This window comes from Sciurus vulgaris (assembly GCF_902686455.1).
Source record: "Sciurus vulgaris genome assembly, chromosome: 16".
In the NCBI taxonomy this organism is placed as follows: Eukaryota; Metazoa; Chordata; class Mammalia; order Rodentia; family Sciuridae; genus Sciurus; species Sciurus vulgaris.
Window position 1 is genome coordinate 53,124,800 of NC_136477.1, and position 25,910 is coordinate 53,150,709.

Below are 25,910 nucleotides of genomic sequence, written 5' to 3' on the forward strand. Positions count from 1 at the left end.
GAAAGGTCTGTCAACTCCTGGAGATGGCTTCAGTCTGGGGCCTAAGGCTGAGTGTGGGCTGGGCAGGGTAGGAACCAACCAACCTCCCACAGGGCAGGGGAGGGAAGAGGGGGTTGAACATAGGAGGGGCTCTCCTCCAGCTTGGGAACTGGGGGAGGCCAGCCATGGGCCAGCTGTTGGGTTGGGCACTGAGGAGACTCCCTGGGGTTGGGGGTGGGCAACAAGATGAAGTTACACAACACTAACCACCCAGGCAGCCCATCCTCAGCACAGATGCACCAACTAAAGCCTGAACAGGATTCAGAGAGATGGGCTGGGACCGGCGCTGCACTCCTGCCTTCTACACTGAATGGGCACCCCAGACTGGGGCTGTCAGCTTTGCTGTGGCAGGAGTGAACAGGGAGACCAAGACAGGGAAGGCCCTGTGTGCCTCATGTGTGTGTGTGTGTGTGTGTGTGTGTGTGTGTGTGTGTGTGTGTTGTGTACATGTGAAGAGGAAAATGTTTTCCTTGCCCCAGAGTAAAAGCTCAGAAATATCCTGGTAAGTCGGTGCAGTGGCGCATACCTGTCATCCCAGTGGTTCAGAAGGCCCGAGGCAGGAGAATGGGGAATTCAAAGTCAGTCTCAGCAACTTAGCGAGGCCCTAAGCAACTCAGGGAGACCCTGTCTCTAAATGAAATACAAAATAGGGCTGGGGATGTGGCCCAGTGGTTAAGCACCCCTGGGTTCAATACCTAGTACCAAAAAAAAAAAAAAAAAAAGAGAGAGAGAGAGAGAGAGAGAAAATACCCTGTAGCCCTGTAGCCTGTCTGCTTCCTGGGAATGTGTGCAAGGGCTCTTCAAGGCCTAGTTTGGTGCCCCAGGGCTCTGATTAGGGGAGACACCAGCCATTCATACTATTGAAACAAACAAACAAAAAGCTTTGCAGTCTCTTTCCTGGACCATAGGGAGAAGGAGCAAGGGGAAGTACATATACACTGGGCCCTCAAGATGGAGAAGCAGCAGGCAAAGAAGCTGACAGTACTGATCCTGCCCCACACTCTGCTCATGTCCCCTGTGCCTTCCCACTTGCTTGGCAGGTAAAGACAGATGAGCGGATCCTGCAAACGGAGCAGGGGCTGCTGTTCCGCAGGCTCAGCCGCCTCGATGCGGGTACCTACACATGCACAACGCTGGAGCATGGCTTCTCCCAGACTGTGGTCCGTCTGGCTCTGGAGGTGATTGTGGCCACACAGCTGGACAGCCTGTTCCTTGGGGAGCCAAGACTGGAGGAGCCCCCTGCTCGGGGAGGCCTGGCCTCTACACTACCCAAGGCTTGGTATAAGGACATCCTGCAGCTCACTGGCTTCGCCAACCTGCCTCGAGTGGATGAGTACTGTGAGCGTGTGTGGTGTCCGGGCATTGGGGAGCGCTCGGGCTCCTTCCGGAGCCGGGGGAAGCAGGCCAAAGGCAAGAGCTGGGCAGGGCTGGAGCTGGGCAAGAAGGTGAAGAGCCGGGTGCAGGTCGAGCGCAACCGGACACCCCGGGAGGTGGAAGCCACGTAGAAGTGGAAGGGGTGGTCAGGATGGGCCAGGGCACCCAGCAGCAACCCCCAGCATCTCCGACCCACCCAGCTAGGGCAAGGGGCGCCAGGATGCCTGACTGCCTCTTAGAGATGGGAATCTCTGCTACCCACAGGAAGGGCTGGGGGCCTGAGGGAGGGGCCCTGTGCCTGAGGCCTGTTCCCTGCCCCTCTTTATGTTCTCCTTCTCAGACCAGAGCTGGCACCCTCTAGCCCCTGGCAGTCCCAAGGGGACTGCCATTTGTTCTCAGAGATGGCCTGGATTCCGGAATTATTCCGGGTGTGCCCAGAGGCGAGAGGGTTGGGTGGTTCTTTCCCAGCCTGCAGAACAATGGCTATGCTGAGTGACCTTCAGTGGGTGGCTCTAGGTGGTGTCTGGGCAGAGGCCCTCAGGCTACTAGAAGAGAGTAGCAGTGGCCTCTTGACCTCCCATCGTTAGGAAGAGCCTACCCTGACCAGGTTGGGGAGGGCAGGTGGAGGTGCTGTGGAGTTAGAGCATCAGTTCCTTACCTCTTCCCGCCCTGATGCCTTGGCATTTCCTTGCCACTGCCCACCACCTCATCTGTATCTCGGAGTTACAGAGGGTGGATTTCTGAGACCTAGGGGTGGTCCAGGTCTTAGGCTTCACTTTATAAACCAGAGAGAGGGCTCTCACAGCCTGACCTTCTTTCTCCAGGCACTGAAGTGTTATGCCAGGTTTCTGGGGTGGCCACACCTCCTGATGGGATTCCCCTCCTCGCCATCAGGGTCCCATATTGAGGAGCTGGAAGAAGGGAATGTTAGTCCTCACCTCTGGATTAGAGATGGGGACAAGGAGCTGGAGAACTATGGGGTTGGGAAGAGCAGGCTGTCTTTTCCAGGGTAATATATAAGGGTAGGAATGTACAGTCTCTGCAAGCTACAGCCTGAGGTCAGGATTGGGGTCAGGGCTTTGGCCAGGGCCACAGAAAATTGAGGTTATCAAGATGAAGAGAGGGTGGGAGACCATCAGGATGAGCTATGGATCCAGGCCTAGGTGTCCTCAAGAGGGCATCACTTAGTTCAGGAGCCACACTGGGAAGGTCAGATTTTCCCTGAGATCTGTATTTTCTGCTAAGTAAGGGTTGGGCCTGATCAGTTCTTTTATAAGTCTTTTTTTTTTTTTTTTCTTTTCTGATTTTTTTTTTTCTCTTTCAGTGCTAGAGATGAACACAGGGCCTTGTGAATGAGCTAGGCAAGCGCTCTACCACTGAGCTACACCCCCAACCCTCCTTTTTTTCTTTTAAGGGAAAAAAATGTAGAGAGAATAGCTGCTAAGAACTGTAAGTCCTGCTGGTTCTTGAGTTGAGGCTCAGATGGCAAGGACACATTTTGCTTGGGCATGTAGGGGAGTTGTTTTTGCCATCAGCAGTTTCTCAGGCTGGGGAGCACAGAGGAGGAGGAGGATCACTAAATGAAAAGTTGTTCCCAGGCTGCACACGAACAAGTTAGTGACGCACAAAACCAACAGCAGACAAGGGCATCAACTCTGAGATTCCCTCCTTCAAAAAACCAAGATGAAGAAACGAAGGAGGAAAAAGAAAAAGCAAGGTAGGGTTCCTGCCCTACTGAAACTCCATCACGAAGGGCCTGGGGTTCTAATCTCCCTCACCCTGACACCACCAGAGCATGGGAACCCGAAATAGCTCCCCTTGCTTCCCTTTGATTATATGAGATTAACCTAACAACATCTCGAGGATTCTTTCTGCCTGGGGTGCTGTCTTGCCATATTAGCAAGTAAAAAGAGGAGGGGATGGTGGAAGAAAGAAGGAATGGGAGACTGAGATGAAAGAGTTGGAGGAGAGAGTGCAGATCTCCAGGAGGGAGTTTCCGAGTTGAAGTCTGCTCTGCCCTCTTTCCCTGGGAAGCCGTAAAGAGATGACCAGGCTCTCGGTGACTGGGCCTGGGCTGGGCAAGTTCCAGGCAGGGTCCTCTGGAGAAGTCACCCTGGAAAATGGAGGGAGCTTTGTATACCTGCACTTGGGAAATGTGAACAGCTTCTACCAATTGCCACCCTTCCATGGTACTGTATGTTATTACTTCCTGGAAATGCCCTCTATGTATGAATTCTATTTTTGTGTTCCTATATTGAGATGGGCCTTGTGGCTTCTCTGTCTTCAGAGCAGACTTCTTGTATTGTTATTTTTATTGTTGTGACTGCTCTGAGTTCTAGTGAGGAAAGCAAGGGCCTCCCAGGAAAGGGATGAAGTTAATATTTATATCACATAATTATATTGTTATTATATCTGTGTATTTCTGTACTCAGTTGATTGGTGCATTTGCCACTCTACCTCTTCCATGGGGGAGAAGGTCACCATGTCACCTTGGATGGTATTTTCTAGCAGGGAGGGAGATGGGTAGCAGAGGAAGGAAGGAGTCAGAGGATTTTTGTCTATGAAGCTGGAATTGCTCATTAAATTAGGAAAAATTCTGTCTTGAGGTCTTGTAAAATTTGACCTTCTTGGAACTTCAGGAGGATCTTGAGCCAGGAAAAAAAAAAAAAAAAATGGCTGGTGAAGGTCAGCCAGGCACAGGTACATAGGCAGCTCCACTACTTTTTCGCAACTCTTGACTTTTGTAACAGCGACACTTGGCCTGGTGCCTCCTTCATCCCAAGCCACATACCAATGTATATTAAGGGCCACCAAACTCATGCCTGGGCTGGGCTGGGCTGTGGGGGCCATCGCTCCTGGAGAGGAGGAGAGGCCCTGAGAGTCTGACCTACTGGGCACAATGCAGAAGGCCCTCTGACCATGGTCCCTGTTCCCCCAGTGACATCATGCCCCTTTCCCAAAGAACAGAGTCCATGGTGCTGGGGATAGATGGAAAAACCACGGATGCACTTCAAAGATGAGAGAGACATCACCCTACTTCCTTAGGGAGATGGCCCTGGACCCCTCTATGTATGCTATAGTCTAGGGGGCTCAGTAGAATACTCAGTCATGGGTACCGTCTTCAGTCGCCCTGCCCCTCCACAAATACTCAGGTCAGACAGAACCCGAAGCCCTGTTTCCCTGCCTGCGCCATCGTCTACTGACTGAGAGTCATCATCAGAGTAGCCAGTTGGCACTGGCACAAAAGAGACCCCCACTGCCCCATCTCCCCTCAAACACTACTCCTCCTATGGCAGCCCAGCGCCTCTGCTCCCACCCATTCTCCAAAGGTCCCTCAGCCCAGACTTCTCCCTGGCCCTCTGTCCCCCTTCCGTCTCTTGTTTTGACCCCTATTTCCTGCCTCAGCAGTGTTACCCTCTTTCTATCTTCCTTTTGCAGATTTTTCCTCTGAGTCTGGTACTTCCCCTGGTTGCTGGGCCTCTGTTTCATGATTTCCCAAACAGGTTTAGAGCTGGAAATGGATGCAGACAAAAAGACGCGTTGAATTTTTCCCAAATGTTGTCCTATGAAAGGGTAATCCCAGGAGATCCTCTACCATCTTATGGTCTCCAAGGTCAAATTCAAGTATTTCCCCACAAAGTTGTATACTGCCTGCCCTAAAACGCTGAGGAGTCCTGTGACAGTCTCCAACAGTTGTGTGCCTACTATGTGTTCTATGATTCTCCAAAACTTAGTCCTCCATTTCTTTTTTTTTCCCAGGGAGTAGCTAACATCTCACATCTCTAATGGTCTGAAGAGCACACGTTGGATAAGTGCTGATTAGATTAATTCCTTCCCTTTTCATGTGAGATTAATTTGTTAATCTCTGCCCCTGCCCACCAAGCCTGTAAACACTAGAGGTCCAGACCTCCCAGATTTCAGTCACGTCTTGGTTTCCTGTGGTTTTCACCAGAGTAGAACCTGCCACCTCAGGGACAGGGCTGCCAAGCCACCAGTCTGCCAACACTTTGGATTCTGCCTCCCCCACCCATCCTCCCACACCCAGCCTGCATTCCCAACCTAACTTCCAGTCCCTCCTGTGTCTGGCATGGTCCTTTGAGGGCATGGCTAAGATTCACCCCAAGCGGGTGGTTGTCCTGCAATTCAGTAGAGAAATTTCTCAGGAGGGAAGCATCAGAATAAGAGAGGAAACCAACCTTTTTATTTTCTCAAATGGTGCTTGTGCTTCTCTTTCATTTAGCTAAGCTTGAAGTCAAGTCCTAGATACCCCTAACATTGGAAGGGTGGGCACATAGCAGCCACCAGGAAGGAGGCTCCTGCCAGCTGCCTTCTAGGAATGGAGGGACTCACATACCTCTCTCAGTCCAGCAAACCAAGGCTTCTCTGGCCAGCCACATCATCTTCTCAGTACTAGGAGAAAGTTGCCCAGAAATAATTCAATTTCCATCTGGATTAAGGGCTAACCCCAGCCTCACCCAAGTCCTGGGCTACAGAGGATTCCATAAGGAGAAAGTTTCACACAACAAGAACAAATCCCCAGGGTTTTCCAAGACTAGGGAAAGGACTGGGCAGGGCTAGATTTGAACACAATATCTGATAAGGAGCTTGGGGATTGTTGGGACCCCACCCTGGCTCCTCTTCCGGACTCACCCTCCCCTCTGGTATATGGGGTGGGGTGAGGCAAGGCAGCTCTGGTACTGTGCCCACTTCCCACTGCCCAGCCCCCACCTACATTTGCCATGCTGAGCCCCTCTCCCTCAGAGGTGGTGTCCTAATGAAGCCTTTCACTTTCCCTGCTGGAGTTTCATTAAGGAAACTTCTGGTTCCTCAATGTAGCTTTAAAAAAAAAAAAAAAAAAAATCTCCACTTGGGATAGGAACTGTTGCAGTCTCCAGGGAAACCTTGTCAGGGATGTGAAGCTCTCCTCTCTGACTAGGCCTCCAGATAATAGTCTGCACTCAGGACTCTGCTGATGTAGGGATTCAAGTGACCAATCTTTTTATTTATTTATTTTTTTAGGTTTCAGGGATTGAACACAGGGGTGCTTAACCACCGAGCCACATCCCCAGCCCTTTTTATATTTTATTTTGAGACAGAGTCTCAATAAGTGGCTGAGGCTGGCTATGAACACCTGGTCTCTGTCTCAGCCTCCCCAGCCACTGGGATTACAGGAGTGTGCCCCTGTGCCCTGTGGAATGTATCTTAATACATCCAGTGGTGCTTAGTTCACTTCCACGAATATCCCACCACGCAAAGAGGGACAATCAGGCGGGCAGACTGCTGAGGGCTGATTAACAGTACACCAAAGTGAATGGACAGAGGGCTGAAGCAGAGTCCAGGTGTCTGCCATCAAGTGGAGGGAGGCTTGAAGCCCAGAATGGCCTGTTGGGAGGGCAAGGCGGGCTCTGCTCTCATAGATAAAGGTATAGAAGAATGACGTATCAGACCAGCAGATTGCTTTATGGACATGATCTCACCCACCAGCCCCAGCTGATAAAAATCTGGAGCTGTTTCCTGTAGTCCAAGGGTCTCAGACAATGGTGTGAACGGCTAGCTCTACTGGAAAGGACATTGTTCAGGGAAGAAAAAACAACACCCCAGCACAAAGCCAGGGCAGGATCTGTCTAAATGTAAGGGACTGTTTACAAATCCATGATTTTCAAGGGTGGAACACAATGGGGAATTGTTTTGGAGAGGCTGGTGTCCCCTTCAGTGTGCTCCTGTCTGGCTTTGATGGCTCAGACAGGTCTCAGATGCTGAGAGGGAAGGACACTGATGGCTGCGGATGCTTTCCTGTTTATCAGGAGCATGCAGGGTAGGGTCAAGGAGCCAGCTACACCAAAGACAAGGGGGAGGGGCTCCTGGACCTCACTTCTTCCATCCGGGCCTCATGCTGGCTCACTGTCAGAGACCCAGGATGAGAGGGTTTTGCTAGGAAGCTCAAAGGGCAAGGATTTTGGGACTGGAGATGTGGCTCGGCAGCAGTGTGTAGTGCGTTGCCTAGCATGGGTCTCATCCCCAGCACATTTTTTTTTTTTTTTTTTTGTGAGTATGGTGTGTGTGTGTGTGTGTGTGTGTGTGTGTGTGTGTATAAACATCAACTCTTTATTTTATGGTCTTCGATTGCCATATTGCTTTTTGAAAAACATGTACAAGACTTGAAACCTTTGCAAAATAGTTAGATCCGTTGGAGAGGCTCCCTTGCTTAGTCACTAGGCAGTCTTCACATTCTCACATCCAGGGTCCCCCATGATGCTGTGATTCACCTCCAGCCAGCCCAGGAGCTTACAAGGAACTGACGTGCGTCCCTGGGTCAGGGCCAGTGGAGGCACTCTTTTTCATAGCGACCTGTTACTCTGTCCACAGAGACTAGAGCCTTTGACTACTCACAGGTCCTGGTGTAAGTGAGCGTGTGTTTCTGTGTGCTTGTGATTTGTGTATGTGTGAGTATGCATGTGGGAAGAGGGTAGGGCAGAAGAGGAATAGAAACATAAAAACATTCCCCTTGGGACTGGAAGTCATCATTTTTATTTGGGGGAGGGCCTCTGGGATTAGGAGGTCCACTCTGGGTCTGGAGAAACTATAAGAATAGTCTTATTTGAGGATTTGAACTGTAGTGGAAGTATCCTTAGTAGTCTTTTTTTCTTTTTTTTTTTTTTTCTTTTCCTTGGTATTGGAGATTGAACTCAGGGGCACTCTACCCCTTAGCTACATCCTCATTTCTTTCGTTTTTCATTTTAAGACAGGGTCTCACCAAGTTGCTGAGGCTGTGATCCTCCTGTCTCAAAAGTAGTACCTTTTATACTACGATCTAAACCTAACAGAAGTATACCTCATAAACTTGAACAAATGTGCTTAGAATAAAAGAAGAGCAATAAAAGTGCCATATGATTCCAAAAACAGAACCAAACTTTTCATAAGACTTTTATCCTTTCAGGTCCAAGAGGTTATAATCTTGGTCAACATGCTAACAGTGCCCTCTGGTGTTTGGTAGCAGAACAACAGGCTTATGAGTACAGAGTATAAGCACTTCCATTAGATCGGCAGCCTTGAAACTGCCTCTGAATGTGAGATTCTGGGCCAGGCACCACTAGGAGAAGAAAGGTCTTTGCCTGTTAGAGGCTTCCCATCTAGCAGGAGAGACAGATCCACAACCGTAGGCCTCCACAGAGGGTATAGGTAGAGGCAGGAGAGCATGCCCAGGGTTGAAGAAGTGGTCCTTATGCTGCCTTAAACAGGCTGAGGATGGAAGCTAGAGTTCTCCAGGCCAAGAATCCTAGGTCCAGGGCCCAGGATTTCAGAGTGGCCAGGGCAGAATGCCCATGGCAGGGGTATCCTTGGAGATGCAGCTGTGCAGGGCCCTATCTGTATGTAGAAGACTGCAGATGCCAATTTGATCAGGGCCAAAAAGCTATCACATTTTTTATGGCAAATGGCAGAAGGGAAAAGGGTGGATGTATTAGTGAAGTGGACATAGGAATTCATGCAGATGGAAGGTTTTTGCAGAAGTCCTGTGAGGTATGAGTGTCTGAGCCGAGCACTGGCAACGGGAGGGAGAAAAAGGCAAACATTCGAAAACCAGCCAAATTGACAACGAACAAGGTGGATGAGCAGGGAGGGAAACAGAAGGGAATTCTTGAGATTTCTGGAAGTGGGGTTTATGGTTCGAATGAAGGTGAGGATTAGAAGAAGGGGAGCAGATGCTTTGGGGGATTTTTATCAAGCATTTATTTCTGGATTCTAACTTATGAAATGGTAATTAATTCGAGTAGACACATCCATTATGAAAACAGGTATTGAAAGTATACAAGATGAGCTAGGAACATTTCTAGTGCCAGAAAGTAAGGACGTGCTCAAAAACAAAACACACCATGATGGGGACGTGAAAAGGATACAGGACCAATGCACCCAAAGGCCAAAGGGAACAACCTGAAGAACAAAATAAACAAAGTAGTATTGGATTGAAATGCAACATATAATATACACATCCATGGGTCCACACTGGTATGAACAAGTGACTGAATAAATAAATAACTTGGAGAGAATAAGTCAATCTCCTATGCAGACTAATCCCAAATAATTTATGTAGATAATCCATCCTCAAAAAAGAGGGTGCATAAATCCTCACTCCTTTACTGTGGACTGCACACAGTCACTTTTTCCCAAAGGGGAAAATGTGGAAAGAGGGACAAAACAGGAACTATACAGTGAAGAAACTTGACAAGCACTGCCTTGGTCAGGTGATCAAAGTTAACATCAACAGTGATAGGTCGTGTTAATAGTATGTTTCTCTGATAAGGTGTGACGAAAATGGAAATGTGGTCTCCTCCCCAAACCCATAACCCCAGTCTAATCAGGATGAAAACATCAGATATATCCCAATTAAGATGCACTCTGCGAAATACCTGATCAGTACTCCTCAAGACTGTCAAAAGCCATTGCAAACAAGGAAAGTCTGACAAACTGTCACAGTCAAGAGGAACCTAAAGAGGTGGGATGATTCAAAGTAATGTGATATCCTGAACCAGGTGTGGTGGCATAGGCCTGCAATTCAGAGGCTGAGGCAGGAGAATTGAAAGTTCAAAGCCAGTCTTAGCAATTTAGTGAAGCCCTAGGCAACTTAGCGAGACTCTGTCTCAAAAACAAACAAACAAAACCAGACTGGGGATGTTGCTCAGTGGTTAAAAAGCCTGGGTTCAATCCCTGGTACTGGAAAAAAGAAAACTGAAATCAAAGTTATATAATATCCCAGATTGGATCCTGGAACAGAAAAAAACCAAAAATAGATAAAAACTAAGAAAATCTGAAAAAAAGTGTGGGCTTTAAAGAATAATTATGTATCAATATTGGTTCATTAGTTGTGACAAATTTACTGTGGTAAGACTAGGTAAAACTAGATTTGGAATATGTGGGTTTTTGCTATACTACCTTTTCAATTTTTCTGTAAAACTATTCTAAAATTAAAAGTTTATTTAAGAAAAAAGCCAGTTGTTTGGTGGGCGTGGTAGTGCACACCTGTAAACCCAGCAACTCCGGGGTGCTGAAGCAGAAGGATTGCAAGTTCCAAATCAGCCTCAGTGACTTAGCAAGGCTGAAAGCAACTTAGCAAGACCCTTTCTCAAAATGAAAAATAAAAAGGGCTGGAGATATAGCTCAGTGTTAAGCATCTCTGGGTTCAATCCCCAGTACCAAAAAAAAGAGGCATATGTTTAATGGATAAAAATTGATTAGGCCCAGAAGAAGAACAGAACATTTCGAAGTTGGACTTTCCAGCGTACAAGAAAGGGAGTGGTTATTAATTTCAATGGAGTGTAAACGTATAAAGACAAAGAAATGGTTAATAGGTATGTGTATGTGGTATGTGTGTATGTGTTTACATGTGTGTGTGTGTGCATGCATCTGCACTGCCTGCTAGCTAGCAGTATCTATTAAGGCCAGCTGCAGGTAGAGGTAGGGCAGTGGAATATCTGGGTGACAAAAACCCTCCTTCATTTCTGCCACTAGCTCTGCCTTCCACCCACTGAAACTGGAATCCAGAAGGCATAAGGGAGCCATTACCTTCTGTTAAGATGGTGCTCCTCACATGTTAGTAGTGTAAAGATGATCTCCTATAAAGGGACAGATACTACCAGTTATAATAACTCTACCTTAAGAAACTGAAGCCTATATTAATCAAGAAAGTATTTTTCTGTTGTGAATGATCACTACAGGAGTTGAGTCTGTAGGGCCGGGTAAGATCTTGGTTTTGAAATGAAAATTCACAACCTAAAATTTCTCATATCATTTGCAGAACTTTGACAAAATCTCCTGGGATGCTCAGGTTAGGAAGCACAGATTGCTTCCTTTGACCTTTTCATATGGTCAAACACATGAGAGAGAAAATGAAAGGGCATTGTTGTAGGAAGCCCTAGGAATAACAGCTGTGCAGGAGGCCCAGAGCAGCTAGCTTAGAAGGAGAAGGCTGTAGGAGGCAGTTCTTCCAGGAAAGAAGTGCAACTGATAGTGATCTGTTGCCCAGCCTGTGAAGAATTAGCAATAAGTTTACAGCAAAAGAGAGGGTGGTTGTTAATTTCAAGAAGAAAGCAAAACACTGTACAGAAGAGGAAAGGTAATCATCATGTACTGTCTGGCTCAGTAGTAAACAATATTTACATAGTCATGAAATGTAAACACCAAAAATTAATTTAACAAAAATTGTAATGCAACTATTTTAAGATGGGGAGAATAAAAATGGGAAGATTCTAAAGGTGATAAACCTGTAACTTAACAGAAAGCCAACAATGTCTAAAATTAATACATCAAGAAACAGCTAAAAAAAAGAGGAAAATAGTTGTGGGACTAGGACTTAAATAGGGAATGGTTTTCATTATAATCCTTTCATTACTATTAAGACTTTTTTGGTTGGGGTCCTGGAGACTGAATCCAGGACCTCGCACATGTTAAGCATGTGTCCTACCACTGAGCTACACCCCAGCCATTTAGACTTTTTCAAGTTTATACTATGTTGCCTCTATACTTTGATAATAACCCAAAGATAATACCTTGTTATGGTTTGGATTTGAGGTGTCCCCCAAAAACTCATGTGTTCTTGAGACAATGCAAGAAAGTTCAAAGGAGAAATGATTGGGTTATGGCGCTTTAACCCAATCAGTGAATTAATCCCCTGATGGGATTAACTGAGTGGTAACTGAAGGTGGGTAGGATGTGGCTGGAGGAGGTGGGTCATTGTGAGTATGCTTTTGGGGTATACATATCTGGAGAGTGGAGTCTCTCCTGATCATCATGTGAGCTGCTTTTCCTCTACCACACTCCTTCACCATGTTATTCTGCTTCACCTCGAGCCCAGAGGAATGGAGCCTGCTGTCTATGAACTAAGACCTCTCTAACTATAAGTCCCCAAATAAACATTTCCTCCTCTACAATTGTGCTGGTTGGACTCTTTAGTCACAGCAGTGAAACTGCTGACTAAAACACATCTTCCATCTGATTCCAAGTGAATCTGGTCAAACCTGAAGGCAATCACTGTATACACACCTTGGATGTAAGTCCACAGGGCTCAGCAGTATTTATCATGAGAACACTCCACCATTAAATTAGTGATAATGACTCAGTGAAACCCTGAGAATTCAGTATCTGGCAATGGTTCTGAGTTTTCCCCCACTCATCCAAATCCCATGAAATTATAAAAACATACAAATGTAAGATGGGCTCTATTTAGTTTCTCCCTAGGCCTTTTGCCAGATTCCCATCCTAGCTGCTTTGCCTAATGTGAATGTCCTGGCATGTAAATTCACAGTTACAGTTAGGACAGAAAAGCTCAAACCATCAGGCACCAAGAGTTTGCCTCACACATGCTGTGGAGGTGTGCTGAGAACCACACTGGCCAGGAATGAGTGCAGTCCCTGGCCTCACATGGGCACAGTAGTCCCTGGCATGTTTTGAGTCCCAGTGCCCCAAGCCTTGCAACAAGGACCTATTCTCAGTCCAGTGTGAACTCGTATGCTGGCTCACCTACCCGATGAGAACCTGTGCACTTATTTGTACAATGAAGGAAATCTCTGCCTGTTATGGTTTGGATGTGAGGTGTCCCCCAAAAGCTCAGATGTGAGACAATGCAAGGTTTAGAGGAGAAATGATTGGGTTATGAGAACCTTAACTCAGTGTATTACTCCCCTGATGGAGATTAGTGGAGTGGTAGCTGAAGGCAGATAGGGTGTGGCTAGAGGAGGTGGGCACTGGGGGGCATTGTCTTGGGGTATGTATTTTGTATCAGGTAAGTGGAGCCTCTCTCTGCTTCCTGATCATGTAAGCTGCTTCCCTTTGCCATACTCTTCTGCCATGATGTTCTGCCTCACTTCCAAGTTCCAAGGAATGGAACCAGCTGTCTATGGACTTAGACCTCTGAAATTGTGAGCCCCCAAATAAACTTTTCCTCCTCTGTAATTATTCTTGTCCGGTCTTTTAGTCACAGCAGCAAAAATGCTGACTAAAACACTGCCTCTGGGATGTCAAATTCCCTGCAAACTGATTCTCTCCCAGAGAAACACAGGTTCTAGGTTGAAAGTTCTACACTAATTTACTAAATTTTATGGATTAGAAGGGTGAGTTTTTCTTATTCCCTCGCTCTCCCCCCTTCCAGATTTCTTTAAAATGCAAGATAAATTCCTGAGTGAATATATAAGGAGACATCAATGGAGAGAAAACCTTTATTTGCATAATAACAAACTTGAGTGAAGTAAGAAGAGGCATATGAAAACCATATTAAGGTGGAAGAATCTTGGTGGAAGAAGAGAAGAAAGAGAATTGGGGAAAAAAGAGAGCAGATGCATTTTCATAGCCACAAATACGCTTGGCTGTTGGCATCTGGACTCTGTGCACTCCTTACGCTCCCTTGGGACTTCTTTCCTTGGCTCATAGTCTCACTGCTGGCCCCCTTTCCTTGGCTCACAGTCCCAAAGCGTTCCCTCCCCCAAATCCAATGGAGGAGTGCTACTTAGTACCCAACTGTGCTTGGCAGCAACTACTCAGAAGTTGTTACTTGGATTTTTTGCACCTCTTAGTGATTTTGACACCCTTGGACTGCCAGGAGCGGTTCTTCCTGCCACCAGAGGACTCTGGCTTTTCTACTAAGGAAGGTCCTGGCCAATCAGTCCAAGAAGGGCCTGGATTTTCTTCCAGGCTGGTGTCTCTGCAGAAATGCTCCTGAGGGTAGAAGGTGCTGCTGCAGCAGGGAATATCATTTGATTTTTCAAGTCTGTAGTCTGTGGTGAAAGAAAGGCAGGGAAGGAAAATGCAACCCTTTGTTTCTCCCAGGTGTAGGTAGGTCCTTAAGCCCCTCCCTAGTAATTTTCCTTCCAAATCTTTTTTTTTTTTTTTTTTTTTTTTTTTTTTTTGGTACTGGGGATTGAACTCAGGGGCAATTAACCACTGAGCCACATCCCCAGTTCTTTTTTTGTATTTTCTTTAGAGACAGGGTTTCAGTGATTTGCCTAGGGCCTCACTAAGTTCCTGAGGCTGGCTTTGAACTCAAGATCCTCCTGCCTTAGCTTCCCAAACTGCTGGAATTACAGGTGTGCACCAACACACTTGGCCTTTACTTCCAAATCTTAAGGCTCCAAGAATCCCCCTCTGGTGGCATGCCTTCCTCCATCCCCAGGTACCACAAGTTCCCCAGCCCCAACCCAGTTCTTATACAAGACCACTCCTCCAGCCCACCTATGGCTGAAGCAGAAGGTGAACACTCCTCACACTCCCATTTCTTGCTGTTGGATCTAAGAGAGGAGCAGTCCCTATGGGTTCCGTGCGATCCACACGTAGCACACAGAATGAGGCGCCACCTCCTATGGAGAAGAGCCAAGGGAGGATGTCGGGACAAACAGAACATTAACTGCCTCTTTGGGGGATGTTGGCCATGGGTCAGCCTTGGTTATGTTGAGGGATTCCATTTCATTCATCTCAGATGTCTGAATTAGACCAAGTGCTGATCCCAGGACCCTGTAGGCAGGTCCAACCACTCATAAGGAGGATTTGGAAAGGAACTGGTCCTGAGTGTCTCTCTACTGGGCACAGGAAGAAGCAGACCATGCAGAGACCTGACCACTTGCACATAAATGAGTTGAAGCTGGTCAAAAATGTGGTTCGCTACTACATTCACCTGAGGTCTGCAGATAAGACAGAACTTCTTGCTCCTAGTGCCAAGATCTAAGATGACACTGACAAGAGCTTTTTCTAGTCAAGGCCTTTTCCCTACCCTTCGTCCTGAAAGCTGTCTCTGCCTTGTTCGTACAGACAGATGGGGGCATCACAATGCTGATAGCGCTGATACAACTCTGAGAAAGCCCCTGGCTCGAGTTCCCAGGCAGCATCTCTGCAGTGGGAGAAGAAATGGTGAATAAGGGACACAAAATCAGCTGGTGACGCCTTTGACCACCAAGGAGGAATTAAGGAGAAGCCAAGCTAAGCACAGCAAAGGATTTCAGCAAAGGAGTTCCTGAACACTTGGAACAAGTGTTGGAAGGCTGGGTGAGTGACCTGGCTGTGGGAGAGGGTGGAAGTAGGTTGAGTGGAACATGAGGTTCTTTAGTTTCACCCTGGAATTCAAGAACCCCACAAGGAATTCTGATCCCCAAAATGCCCTTTCCAGAAACGTCTTCCCGCCCATTTTTTCTTTCCCTTTTCTTCTGAGAAATGAAAAGTGTTGCTCCCACCTTCTGTATTCACTTTGTCATCTGAGTGTCCCAGCTGCTTTCATTCTTTGAACTATCCTCACATTCACCTACATGTGATTTCTCTAGAAATCTAGGCAAACTATTCCCTGGCTCAATTCCTGCTTTACAGTTTTCTCTACCTGTCTGGTATATGAATTCCCATTCTTAGCATTTCTTGAGGAAACTCTTCTCGGTTGTTACACTGAGGACATTTGAAGAAATGCTTTGCTGATGTGTGAGCATATTTCTGTAAGAGAAACAGAAGGGCTTTGTGTTGGTAAAAACACTGACCACCTTCTTTTCCACTCCCACCCTCACCCCATGGGGGTATGGGAAAAGAAGTTTGGGTAGGTTAGGGTGAGGGCTGCAAATCCAGGTGCCAGGTCTGGGACCAAAATATTTTCAAGAAAGTTCCCAGGTGTGCCTCACTCAGCTCTTATCTCTGGTTATGGATTTTGACAACCTGACTAGGTAGGGAATACATTCCCTTTTCTTTCATCCCAGTGTGAGGCTCTCTGAGGCTCTTTGAATCGTTCTGGGATGATTCCATTTGCTCTAGCAATCCTGAGGATTTTTCTCAGTCTAAAACTTACCATGAATGAGATCCCATAGACCAAGAATGACCAGGGACTGGGCTGTTTCCCCTCTCTGACTACTAACAATCCTGCACAGATGTACTGAAGCTAAGATGACTGAGCATTCCCAGGGTATTCTGGTTCCAGGTGGAAAACTAGGGCAATTATGGAAGATTCCCCCAGGGCAGAGAAAGCCCCACCTGGATGCACTTGCGGTGGTAGATAGCTTGACTACAACATGGGCTCTGGATGTTCTCAACACTTGCTTGGGATAAGTCTTCACAACACAAGACACAGCTTTCCTCTCCCACATTCCCCTGTTGGATGTTCTGTGTTGGGCGATGTTTTCCACAAAATGATCTGTGGCAGGGTAAACAGACTTGGTTTCTGCCTTGTCATGGATGCTGATTCCAGCTGCCTGGCCTCGGAGAACAATCAGTCATCCAGCCTGGTGCCTGGTGCCTGGTGAATCTCCACACTCACAGGGAGGAGGAGAAGCAGGGAGAAGAACAGCCACATGCCTTCTCACGGCTGCTCTCCCACCGAGCAAAGCTCCTGGGACTGTCTCCACAGCTTCTCATTCCTGAAATCCCCACTTAGTTCAGAGCAGCTGTCTAAGAATCCCAGCTGTTTGTAATTTAAGGAGGGGATGAGAAGCAAGAAGAAACCCCTGTGAAATCTTCAAGTCAAGACACTGTTTCCCATTATTGAAAGGAGGAACAGATTCACTGGTGAATCAAAACAGGCCCATGAGAATCAGATTGTGATTTCATTAGTGTCTAAATAGCAAGTTGCAAAAGGGCAGTCTGACTTTTCCAATTCCTTACTCACTTGTACTCTCCAAAAAATTGTGAAAGGCAACCCCTTTCTTGGCCACAAGGCAGATGGAAGTTTCGGATGCAGTGATCCTTCTGGCAGTTGATAGCAGCTCCCTTTTTCTTGCATACAAAGCAGATCTGAAAATGAGATCCCAGACAGTGCTCAATGTCCCCAAGAAAAACAGGCAGACATGCCATGGCACATCTGTGGAAATTTCCCTTCTGGGGAAATTTTGTGAAGCAACAGCCATTCCTTTCCCTAGTGGTCGTGAAAGATCCAGGGCCCCGAAAGCTGAGTTGCAAGCAGCACTTCTTTTTTGTTTGTTTTAGGATGCCGTTCCCTCTTCTCACTTAGAACACTAAGTACAACCCAGAGGAAAATGGAACTTAAGGACCAGGGCTGGGGAGAGGGGTGAGGTAGTTCAGTGATAGAGCACTTTCTTAGCTACATGGCCTTGGGTTTGATCCCTAGCACCACAAAAACAAAGAGATGGACCCATTGGGAAATCCAAAGTCCTTTGCCTTCTAACCTAGCAACTAGGGAAAGAACAGAAACAGATTCTGAGAGAGGTCTGAGAAGAGAACTACCCCAAGGTCCCTATTGCAGAGGATTCTAACCTTCCTAGAAGCCCGGGCTGCCTCCTTTTTGATGTCTTCAGGCAGGAATCCATGGAAACCTCTGTTGGATTGGCCCCTCTGAGGCAGCTTGCTAGATAGGATCTGGGGGAGCAGCAAAATAAAGCTGTCAACATTGATGATTAAGGAAATAGTGCAATGGGGTAAGAATGACAGGGAAGAGAGCTAAGGAATCGAACTTGGTGGATTATATATGCATTTATAGGGCAATTTATTTAATGACATCTTAGGTAGCATTAGGTGTTTGGTACTCTGAGCACTTTTCAAATATTAACCCATTGGCTAGCCTAAAGTTCCTCTTTCTATAGGGGAGAAATGACTTGTTCAAGGCCACAGCAGTACAGAACCTGTACTCTTTCGTATCTAGTGCTACATTGCCTTTCATTTGCTGAGAGCTGGTCCTGCTATTGTGTGCTGAGGACTTTGGAGAAACATTGCCATTTCATGCTCACTACAGTCCTATGACTGTACAGATGTTACTGTGACCCTTATCTTACAGAGGAGGTCAATGTGGTGCAGAGTGGAAAGTGATATGGCTGGAGTCACATGGTAAGGAGAAACAGAGACATCATTCATACGTGGGCCCACGGAACCCACACTCTTATCGCTCCTGCTGTATTGTCCCTTCAGTACAGAATAAATACTCTTAAGAGTATTCCAAGAAGGTAAACAGGATTTTAAAATCTCCTGATTGTAGTCATTCTGAATTATAGGGGAAGGGAAAAAAAATGCACTTTTCTTTTACAAACACCCTTTAAAGGGCAATTTGTTTCTGAAAAGTTTCTAAAGCAGAGTCTGGAATGGGAAATCATAGAAGAAAAATTGAACTATTATATGCACTGGGAGAATGTCAGCACCCCACCCCCATACCAAGAATCTTCCAAAAGTACTGGAGACAGGGATGAACTTCTTGAAGTAGTTATAGGAAATGCATAATGGGAGTTCAGGTTATCTTATTTCAACATTATAGAAAAGTTTGCCCTACCATGTTAGGTGACTTGAGGGCACTTGACTTCAGTGGCATGTTCCCATTTTACTTAGAACATATATGATATTCTATATTATGTATGTTATGTGTGTTACATGTATTTCTAGGAGCTTTAGAATGAGTGATTTGTTTTTTATTTATAAAGTATTTGCATTTTATACAATGATCATGTGTTGTTGATATAAACAGAAAAATCAATAAAGATCATAAACAATCTAAATGTCCTTTTATAAAAGGGGTTTGTTTTACTACATTTTGGCACACCCATACCATGAAACACTAACTAGGTCTATGTGTTCTATATGGGAAGATTTCCAAAATGAGATAAAAAAAAAAGATACAAAACATTGTGTATAATATGTTTATTTTTATGTAAAAACATTTTACATAAAATATGTTTATTTTTATGTAAAAACATTTTACATAAAATATGTTTATTTTATGTAAAAATGCATGGGAATTAACCAAGCCCTGACACCTGGCAGGACTTACAAGAAAAGAAAATCAATCTTTCTCATGAACATAGATGTAAAAATCAAACAAAATATTAGCAAATTGAGTCCGGCACTATATAAAAACTGTATCAAGACCAAGAAGGGTTTAGACCAGCAATGCAAAATTAGTTTAACATTAAACATTAAAGAATTCAGTTGATGTAATGATCCACATTAACAAAATAAGAGCAAGATCAAGATCATCTCAACAGATGCAGAAAAAGCATTTGACAAAATCCAATACATATTCATGATATTCTCTGTAAAAAAGGAATAAAAGGGAACTTCAAGCTGATAAAAACCATCTATGAAAAATCCTACAGCTAACATATTTAATGAAGAAAACCTAGGTGCTGTTCCCTAATGCTGAGAACAAGACATGGACAACTACTCGCAGCACCTCTACTGAACATCAGATTGAAGGTCCTAGCTGGTACAATAAGAATAAACAAACATGGCTGCATGGCTGATGTGATCCTACAATATGTATATTCAGAAGAATGAGAAATTATACTCCATTTATGTATGATCTATCAAAATGTATAAATGCACTCTACTATCATGTACAAATTAGAATAAAAAATTAAAAAGACAAAGATTGAAAAAGAAAAAGCAGAACTGTCTTTATTCACACAATGTAACTGTGTACACAGGAAATCCTAAGGAGTTTTACAACAAAATAAGAAAAATAATTACTGAACTAATAAGCGAATTTAACAAGACTTCAGGATATAAAGTCAACATATAAAAATAGATTGTATTTCTATATTTAGCCACAAACTTGGGAAAATAAAATTTAAAAATGTCACTTACGATAGGATAACCACAAAATATTTAGGAATACATTTAACAAAAAATATGCAAGACTTCTTCACTAAAACTATAACACATTGGGATGTGGATCATTAGTAGGGTGCTTGCCTAACATGTGCAAGGTCCTGGGTTTGATCCCAGTCACCCGAAAAAAAAAAAAAAAAAAAGTCTGAAAATAAAAAAAAAAAATACATAAAACTTTGCTGATATAAACATTTTAAAGACCCAAATAAATAGAGAAATATACTATGTCCATGAAAGAGTTTGTCAATTCTACTCAAATTGATTGAAGTTTGAAGTAACCCTAATTATAATCCCAGAAAATTTGAAAAAAAATGAAAGGACCTGATAACCAAAACAATATTGGAAAACACTACATTTACAATACTTCCAAGACACTATAAAGCAACAATAATTAAGACAGTGGGGTAGGGTTTAAGTATAGACAAAAAACAGAGCAATGACATAAACATCATCCAGATCCATAATTGACTTTTACAAAGTTACCTGAGATAATTCAATGGGCAGGAAAAGATTTCTTAGGACACACAAAAAGTACTAATCATAGAAGAAAAAAGTAATAAAGAGGAGTTCATCAAAATTAAATGATGCTATTAAGAAAATGAAAAGGCAAGTCATAGACTAGAAGAAAATACAATACAGATATCTGAAAAACAATTTGTATCCAGAATATATAAACAATTCTTACATCTCAATTATAGGACCAAACAACCTAATTTTTAAAATGGACAAAAATATTGGTACAGATTCTTCACAGAAAATATGTGAATGATCAAGCAGCTCAACATTTTTGGTCCTCAGAGAAGTGAAAATTAAAACCACAAAGAGATACCAATACATATCCAGTAGAATGGTTCAAATGAAAAAGACTGACAATACCAAGTTTTGGCAAGAAAACTGTGCAACTGGAACTCTCATAAATTGCTTGTGGGAGTGTAAACTGGTACAATCACTTTGGAAAATGACTTGGCAACTTCACATGAAGTTAAACATCTATTTAGCATACAACCCGTAATTCCACTCCTAGACATCTGCCCAAGAGAACTGAAAACACATGTTCACACACAAAAAAGTTGGACATGAATGTTCATAGCAGCTTTATTCACAATAGTTCCCAAATGGAAACAATTCAAATGTACACTAGCAGGTGAATAGATAAGCACCCTACAACACATTCATATGACAGATACTACTGGGCAATAAAAAGCACAAGCTACAGATATATGCAACAACATGGATGGATCTCCAAAACATTGTGTTAGGGAAAAAAAAGCCAGATATGAAAAAGTATAAACATCACAGTTAAATTTATATAAAGTCAGACTAGGCAAAAATAATTTATAGATCAGAACAGGGATTATGTCTGGTGGAACTGTCTAGAAAAGGGCAGGATAATGGAAATGCTGTTTATTTTGATTAGGATGGTGGTTATACAAGGATATACATTGATCAAAACTCACCAAACTGCACACTTAAAACTGGTTGCATTTTACAGCATGCAAATTTTACCTAACAAAAAAGACTGGGAAAAAATAATTGGAAGAATATCCCAAAGTACTGGAAGCATTTGTCTTTGGGGAGGGGAAGAAAGATTGAGGATATTGTTTGGGAAGAGGCTTTTAATTATACATACTTTACAGCATCAGGATTTTATAGTAGGTACATATACTATTTTAGATTTTCAAAGAAAAAAAGCCTATTAAGAAAAACAGTACTATAAATCTGAGACTGGATGAAAAAGAGAGTCTGTGTGGCAAAAGCCATGACATTCAAAGTAAAGGAGGCCTTGTACTCACAAGACAGAAATAATGCACGCTGAGATTGTCTTTCTGAAGGAATTCTCCTAACTTTTCCGGATCCCCAGGTTCTCGAAGGCATAGCCGGCAAACTGGAAGAGTGAATGTTAAGAATTAACTATAGGCTTGGCTCAAGTTTATCAATAAGAATGGAAGAGAAGTGGGAGCTAACCATCTTAATACAGGAAGGAGTACAGATGCTCCTTGACTTATGAAGGGGTTATGTATAGACAAACCCTTCATGAGGTGAAATATCACCAATCAAAAATGCATTTAATACACCTAACCTACCAAACATCACAGCTTAACAGAGCATATCGTGGAGCATTGGTAGTTTTCCCTTGCGGTGTGTGGCTGACTGGGAGCCGCGGCTTACTGCCACTCCCTGGCGTTTTAGTATCATACCACATTTCCTTAGCTTGAGAAAAGATCAAAATTCATATCTGAAGTACGGTTTTTATTATAAATGCATATCACTCTTGCACCACTGTGAAGTCAAAACATTGTAAGTGAAACCACTGTGAGTCAGGAACCATCTGTATTGGGAAGAGGGTCATTTTGGCAAGGAGGAAGGTTAGAATGAAGTCTTATTTACTATCAGTTAGGATTTGATATAATCACACTGAAAAAGTTAGTTGCAACTACTCCACATTTTTTTGGTTTTAAGTGGTTTTAATTGTTTCTTCTACTTTGGACATGAAATTTTACAGACCCTGAGTTCTTCAGGCCCTTAGAGAATCTGGAGAGGAAGTGGGGTTGATAGTGAGAGAAGCAAGTTTACTGCCCTACACAGGTGGCCTTCTTTGCTGGGGTCTGCAGGCAGCAGCTGAACACAGCCTCATCTTTCTTACCAGGCCCTGAAGGCGGCTTCCTCTGGGTTACCTTCCTAGTCCTGGCAGATTTCCTATACAAGAGAAAGAAGTGCAAGAGGCTCTTTGAGGATCCTGTTGATAACACTTGTAACATTACCTTAAAATGCCATTCAAGTCTGATGAAGGAACAAAATATTAAAAGCTAAAATATCAATTTCTTTTTGTACTTCATATTTTTTGAAAGCATAAAATAACCACTATATCATCTGAGGGTGGGAAAATCCCTTTTACTCTTTTATTTTTTACTGTGTCAACTACTCTGAATCTTAGGGGGAAACACCTTCAAATGCACACTAAAGGGATAGCAAAGTTAACTAAGCATTTCCCATAGCTAGATAACTAACCTTGCCCTTTACCATGTACTAATGCAATGAATCTACACAACACTATAAAAAGTGGGTTTGGGTTGGGGCTCAAGTGCTCAGTGGTACAGCACTTGCTAGCATGTGCAAGACCCTAGGGTCTGATCCCCAGCATGTGGGGGGGGGGGGGGAGGTAGTTGCTATTATTATGTACATTTTACAGATGAGGAACTGAGGCATAAAGAAATGATTTGTCCAGGTCATATAGTTAGCAAGTAGCAGGGCCAAGATACGAATATAGGCAGTAAAGTTCTAGAGCCAGCACTTTGCAACTAGGGACAGCACTAGAAAGACAGGAAGACAGGAAGGGCAGCTTCCCGGGATCACTGGGGTCCCCTTTTACCTTGTCCAATCAAGCCCTTGGGACCAGGCCAGGCCAAAGGGAGCAAAAAAGTGCAGCATGTACCACCAGCCATTGGAAATTTCTCCCAACTTGCCTATGTCACCTACTCTACCTCAATCTTAGGCGTTCCTTCTTCTTTTCTTTTATAGTCTTCATTCGCTGCTGCCTCTCTCTCCTATCTTGAATTCTTCTATACTATTATGAAGACAATACAGGCTCTTCCAGCTATAAATACAAACAGGGCTTGGTCAGCAATTTGATTCTACATTTGGTTACCAAGTTCCACAGGATCAAAGCAATAGTGCACTTCATCTCTCAACCCATGTGATGGAATAAAAGGGATGCACCCAGTATCAACAATAATCATAGCTAATAATTATTAAACTGTGTCAAGAATTGTTCTAGGCACTTTACATATGTTAACACATACACACACATGCATTAGTTACTATTATTATCTCCACTTTCAAGATGAGAAGACTAAGACATGAAGAGGTAATTATCTTGCCCAAGGTCAGAGATAGTAGGAAATATAGGTGGGATTTCAACCCAAGTAGCCAGGTTTCAGAGGCCAACATTAACTCCCATGTTATATTGCTATCACACAGAAATTTAAGAACTTGGAATCATTGCTCAACTAGAAAAGTGATTTTTTTTCTTTGTGTCTATCAAATGCATGGGCTAGCACCCAGGAAAAAAAGTCACTTTTGCACCAGAGTGTGGCTAACTTAATTTTACCCAGTAAAAGCCAGGTGAAGTAGCTCTTTCCTAGAAAAAGGAGCCTATAAGGGTTCGTCTGCATAAAGGCAACAATTCCCTCAAAAAATAACACTGACCAGTGGCTCAGGAGTATAAAGGAGAAGGATCGGGAGTTCAAAACCAGACTCAGCAATTTAGTGAGGCCCTAAGCAACTTAGTGAAACCCTGTCTCAAAATAAAATATAAACAGAGCCCTGGGGATGTGGCTCAGTGGTTAAGCACCCCTGAGTTCAACCCCTGGTTCAAAAAAGCAAAACAAACAACAAAAAACCCTGAAAAGTCAGGTCCTTAGCTCCTACCACTCGTTTTCACCAGGCTCAAATGGCCACTGAGCTTTGGCCTGTTCCTAGATTCGAACCAAATAAAATACCCAAAAGTGGAGGACACCTTGCCACTCCTCTAGCCACCAATGTCAGCATATTACAAAGTTACCAAGTTTTCACTGGTGGTGGGTAAATGCCTAAAAGTGAAGGGGGACAAAAGAAATCAAATTCACCCCTGTGAAGGAAGGACTGTGTCTAGTCGGAGGATAATATTTCTTAGAAGTAGAGCAGGGTGATTTAGGTCACTCCAGAGAAACACTCCAGTCACTCCATTAGGTCATTCCGGTACCCATGGCCTCGGATCAAGGCAGGGGATCATGAATCCCTCCAGGGACTTTCAACTATTCTGCATGAATACCACTCTAAGGCAGTAGCTGCTCAGAAGACCAAGGCTAGCCTGCCCGCCTTTTCTTTGTGCTTGCTCCATCTCCTCTTCTAACCCATGAGTTGCAGTTGCAAAAGCTGACATTTGTCGCCTTCTTACTCATCAAAAGCGCTTGGACAGGCTGGAAGAGGAGAGAAAAGGGCGCACGCGCTAAAATTTGGTGTCCCCATAAGGGGCCCACTGTAGCTGCCATTACTGAGCGGTTCCCAGTTGCTGGGGCTATCCCGACCATCTAGCAATAGAAATAAACCTTGAAACTTCAGTTCTTTGCATCGCTGGACCACGACGTTCCTTGGGTAGGATTCTGTGCACACCGGTAGTTACAAGACGCAACAATCTTCAAAATATTAGAGGAGGGGCGTGGCAAATGCGGGCTTCCACAAGCTGCTCAGTCCGTGATTTCCTAACCCGGCGGATGCTCCCTCCAAACGCTTACCAAGTTGTTTCACTGTAAAAATGCTGGGCAAATGCTTGCTGAGAAAATGAAAAATAAATTAACGTGTTCGGCCCCGCCGCCGTCGCAAGAATAAACACTGATTTATTTGGAAAATACGTGTCGGTGTGGCCACAATCGTCCCTGGAGGTAACAGCCGGAGAAGGGGCTCAAGGAGCATCCCGCGGGTGCCAGACCAGGCTCACGTCGCGCCTGCCAGGCGGCTGATGCGAGGCCGGGCCGGAGGTGGGCTCCGCTGCTCGCTCCTCACGGTAGCTCACGGGTCGCTGCTCCCAGCCCGGGCTGCCCACCCAGCTATCGCTGAGGGCGCCGCTGTCCGGGAGCTTTATTCGTTGTCACAAGCCGTGATAGCTACCTCACGGGCGGCCACCCCGCGCGGTGACTGCATCCGCGAAGGAGGCGAACGTGCAAACGAGGGCCAGGTCACGCGGACAGGAGCCCACCCAGACCGCCGGGACGCCGACCGTTGCGGGAGCGCGACCGCTAACGGCCGCGCGCTAACGGCCGCGCGCCTGCCCCCACCCCTCCACGCGTGCGCGTCCGCCTCCGAGCGCGTGCCCGCACCCGCAGTCTGGCCGGCGGAAGTCGAGCCTAGGGGCGGGGCCGTCGCGCAGTGGTGACGTTGTGTTGCCGGCGCGGGCGGGTGACGCG

The 25,910-nt window shown here is 44.9% G+C and overlaps 2 protein-coding genes across 3 annotated transcripts in view; one reads left to right on the top strand and one right to left on the bottom strand.

Annotated features, from left to right (window-relative positions):
* SEMA3G (semaphorin 3G) overlaps nucleotides 1–3,832 on the top strand; it is a 12,148-nt gene extending 8,316 nt beyond the window's left edge. Inside the window, exon 16 of one of the 2 annotated variants that reach the window (XM_079116270.1) lies at nucleotides 1,080–1,217. Coding sequence is in view for 1 of the 2 variants with exons in the window: in XM_079116269.1 (XP_078972395.1) it covers nucleotides 1,080–1,544 (465 nt within the window). In the remaining variant the exon portion in view is untranslated. Of the gene's footprint in view, nucleotides 1–1,079 lie in introns of both variants that reach the window. The other variant, XM_079116269.1, reaches the window with a different exon arrangement.
* PHF7 (PHD finger protein 7) lies at nucleotides 2,949–25,790 on the bottom strand. The gene is made up of 10 exons (XM_079116271.1): nucleotides 23,451–25,790; nucleotides 22,613–22,665; nucleotides 21,762–21,853; nucleotides 17,632–17,733; nucleotides 17,027–17,151; nucleotides 16,396–16,555; nucleotides 15,761–15,867; nucleotides 15,164–15,280; nucleotides 14,629–14,753; nucleotides 2,949–14,174 (listed from the first exon to the last, which is right to left on the bottom strand). The coding sequence occupies exons 1-10, from the start codon at nucleotides 23,492–23,494 to the stop codon at nucleotides 13,948–13,950; spliced, it is 1,152 nt and encodes a 383-aa protein (XP_078972397.1). The 5' UTR covers nucleotides 23,495–25,790; the 3' UTR covers nucleotides 2,949–13,947.
* Between the last annotated feature and the right edge of the window lie 120 nt (nucleotides 25,791–25,910).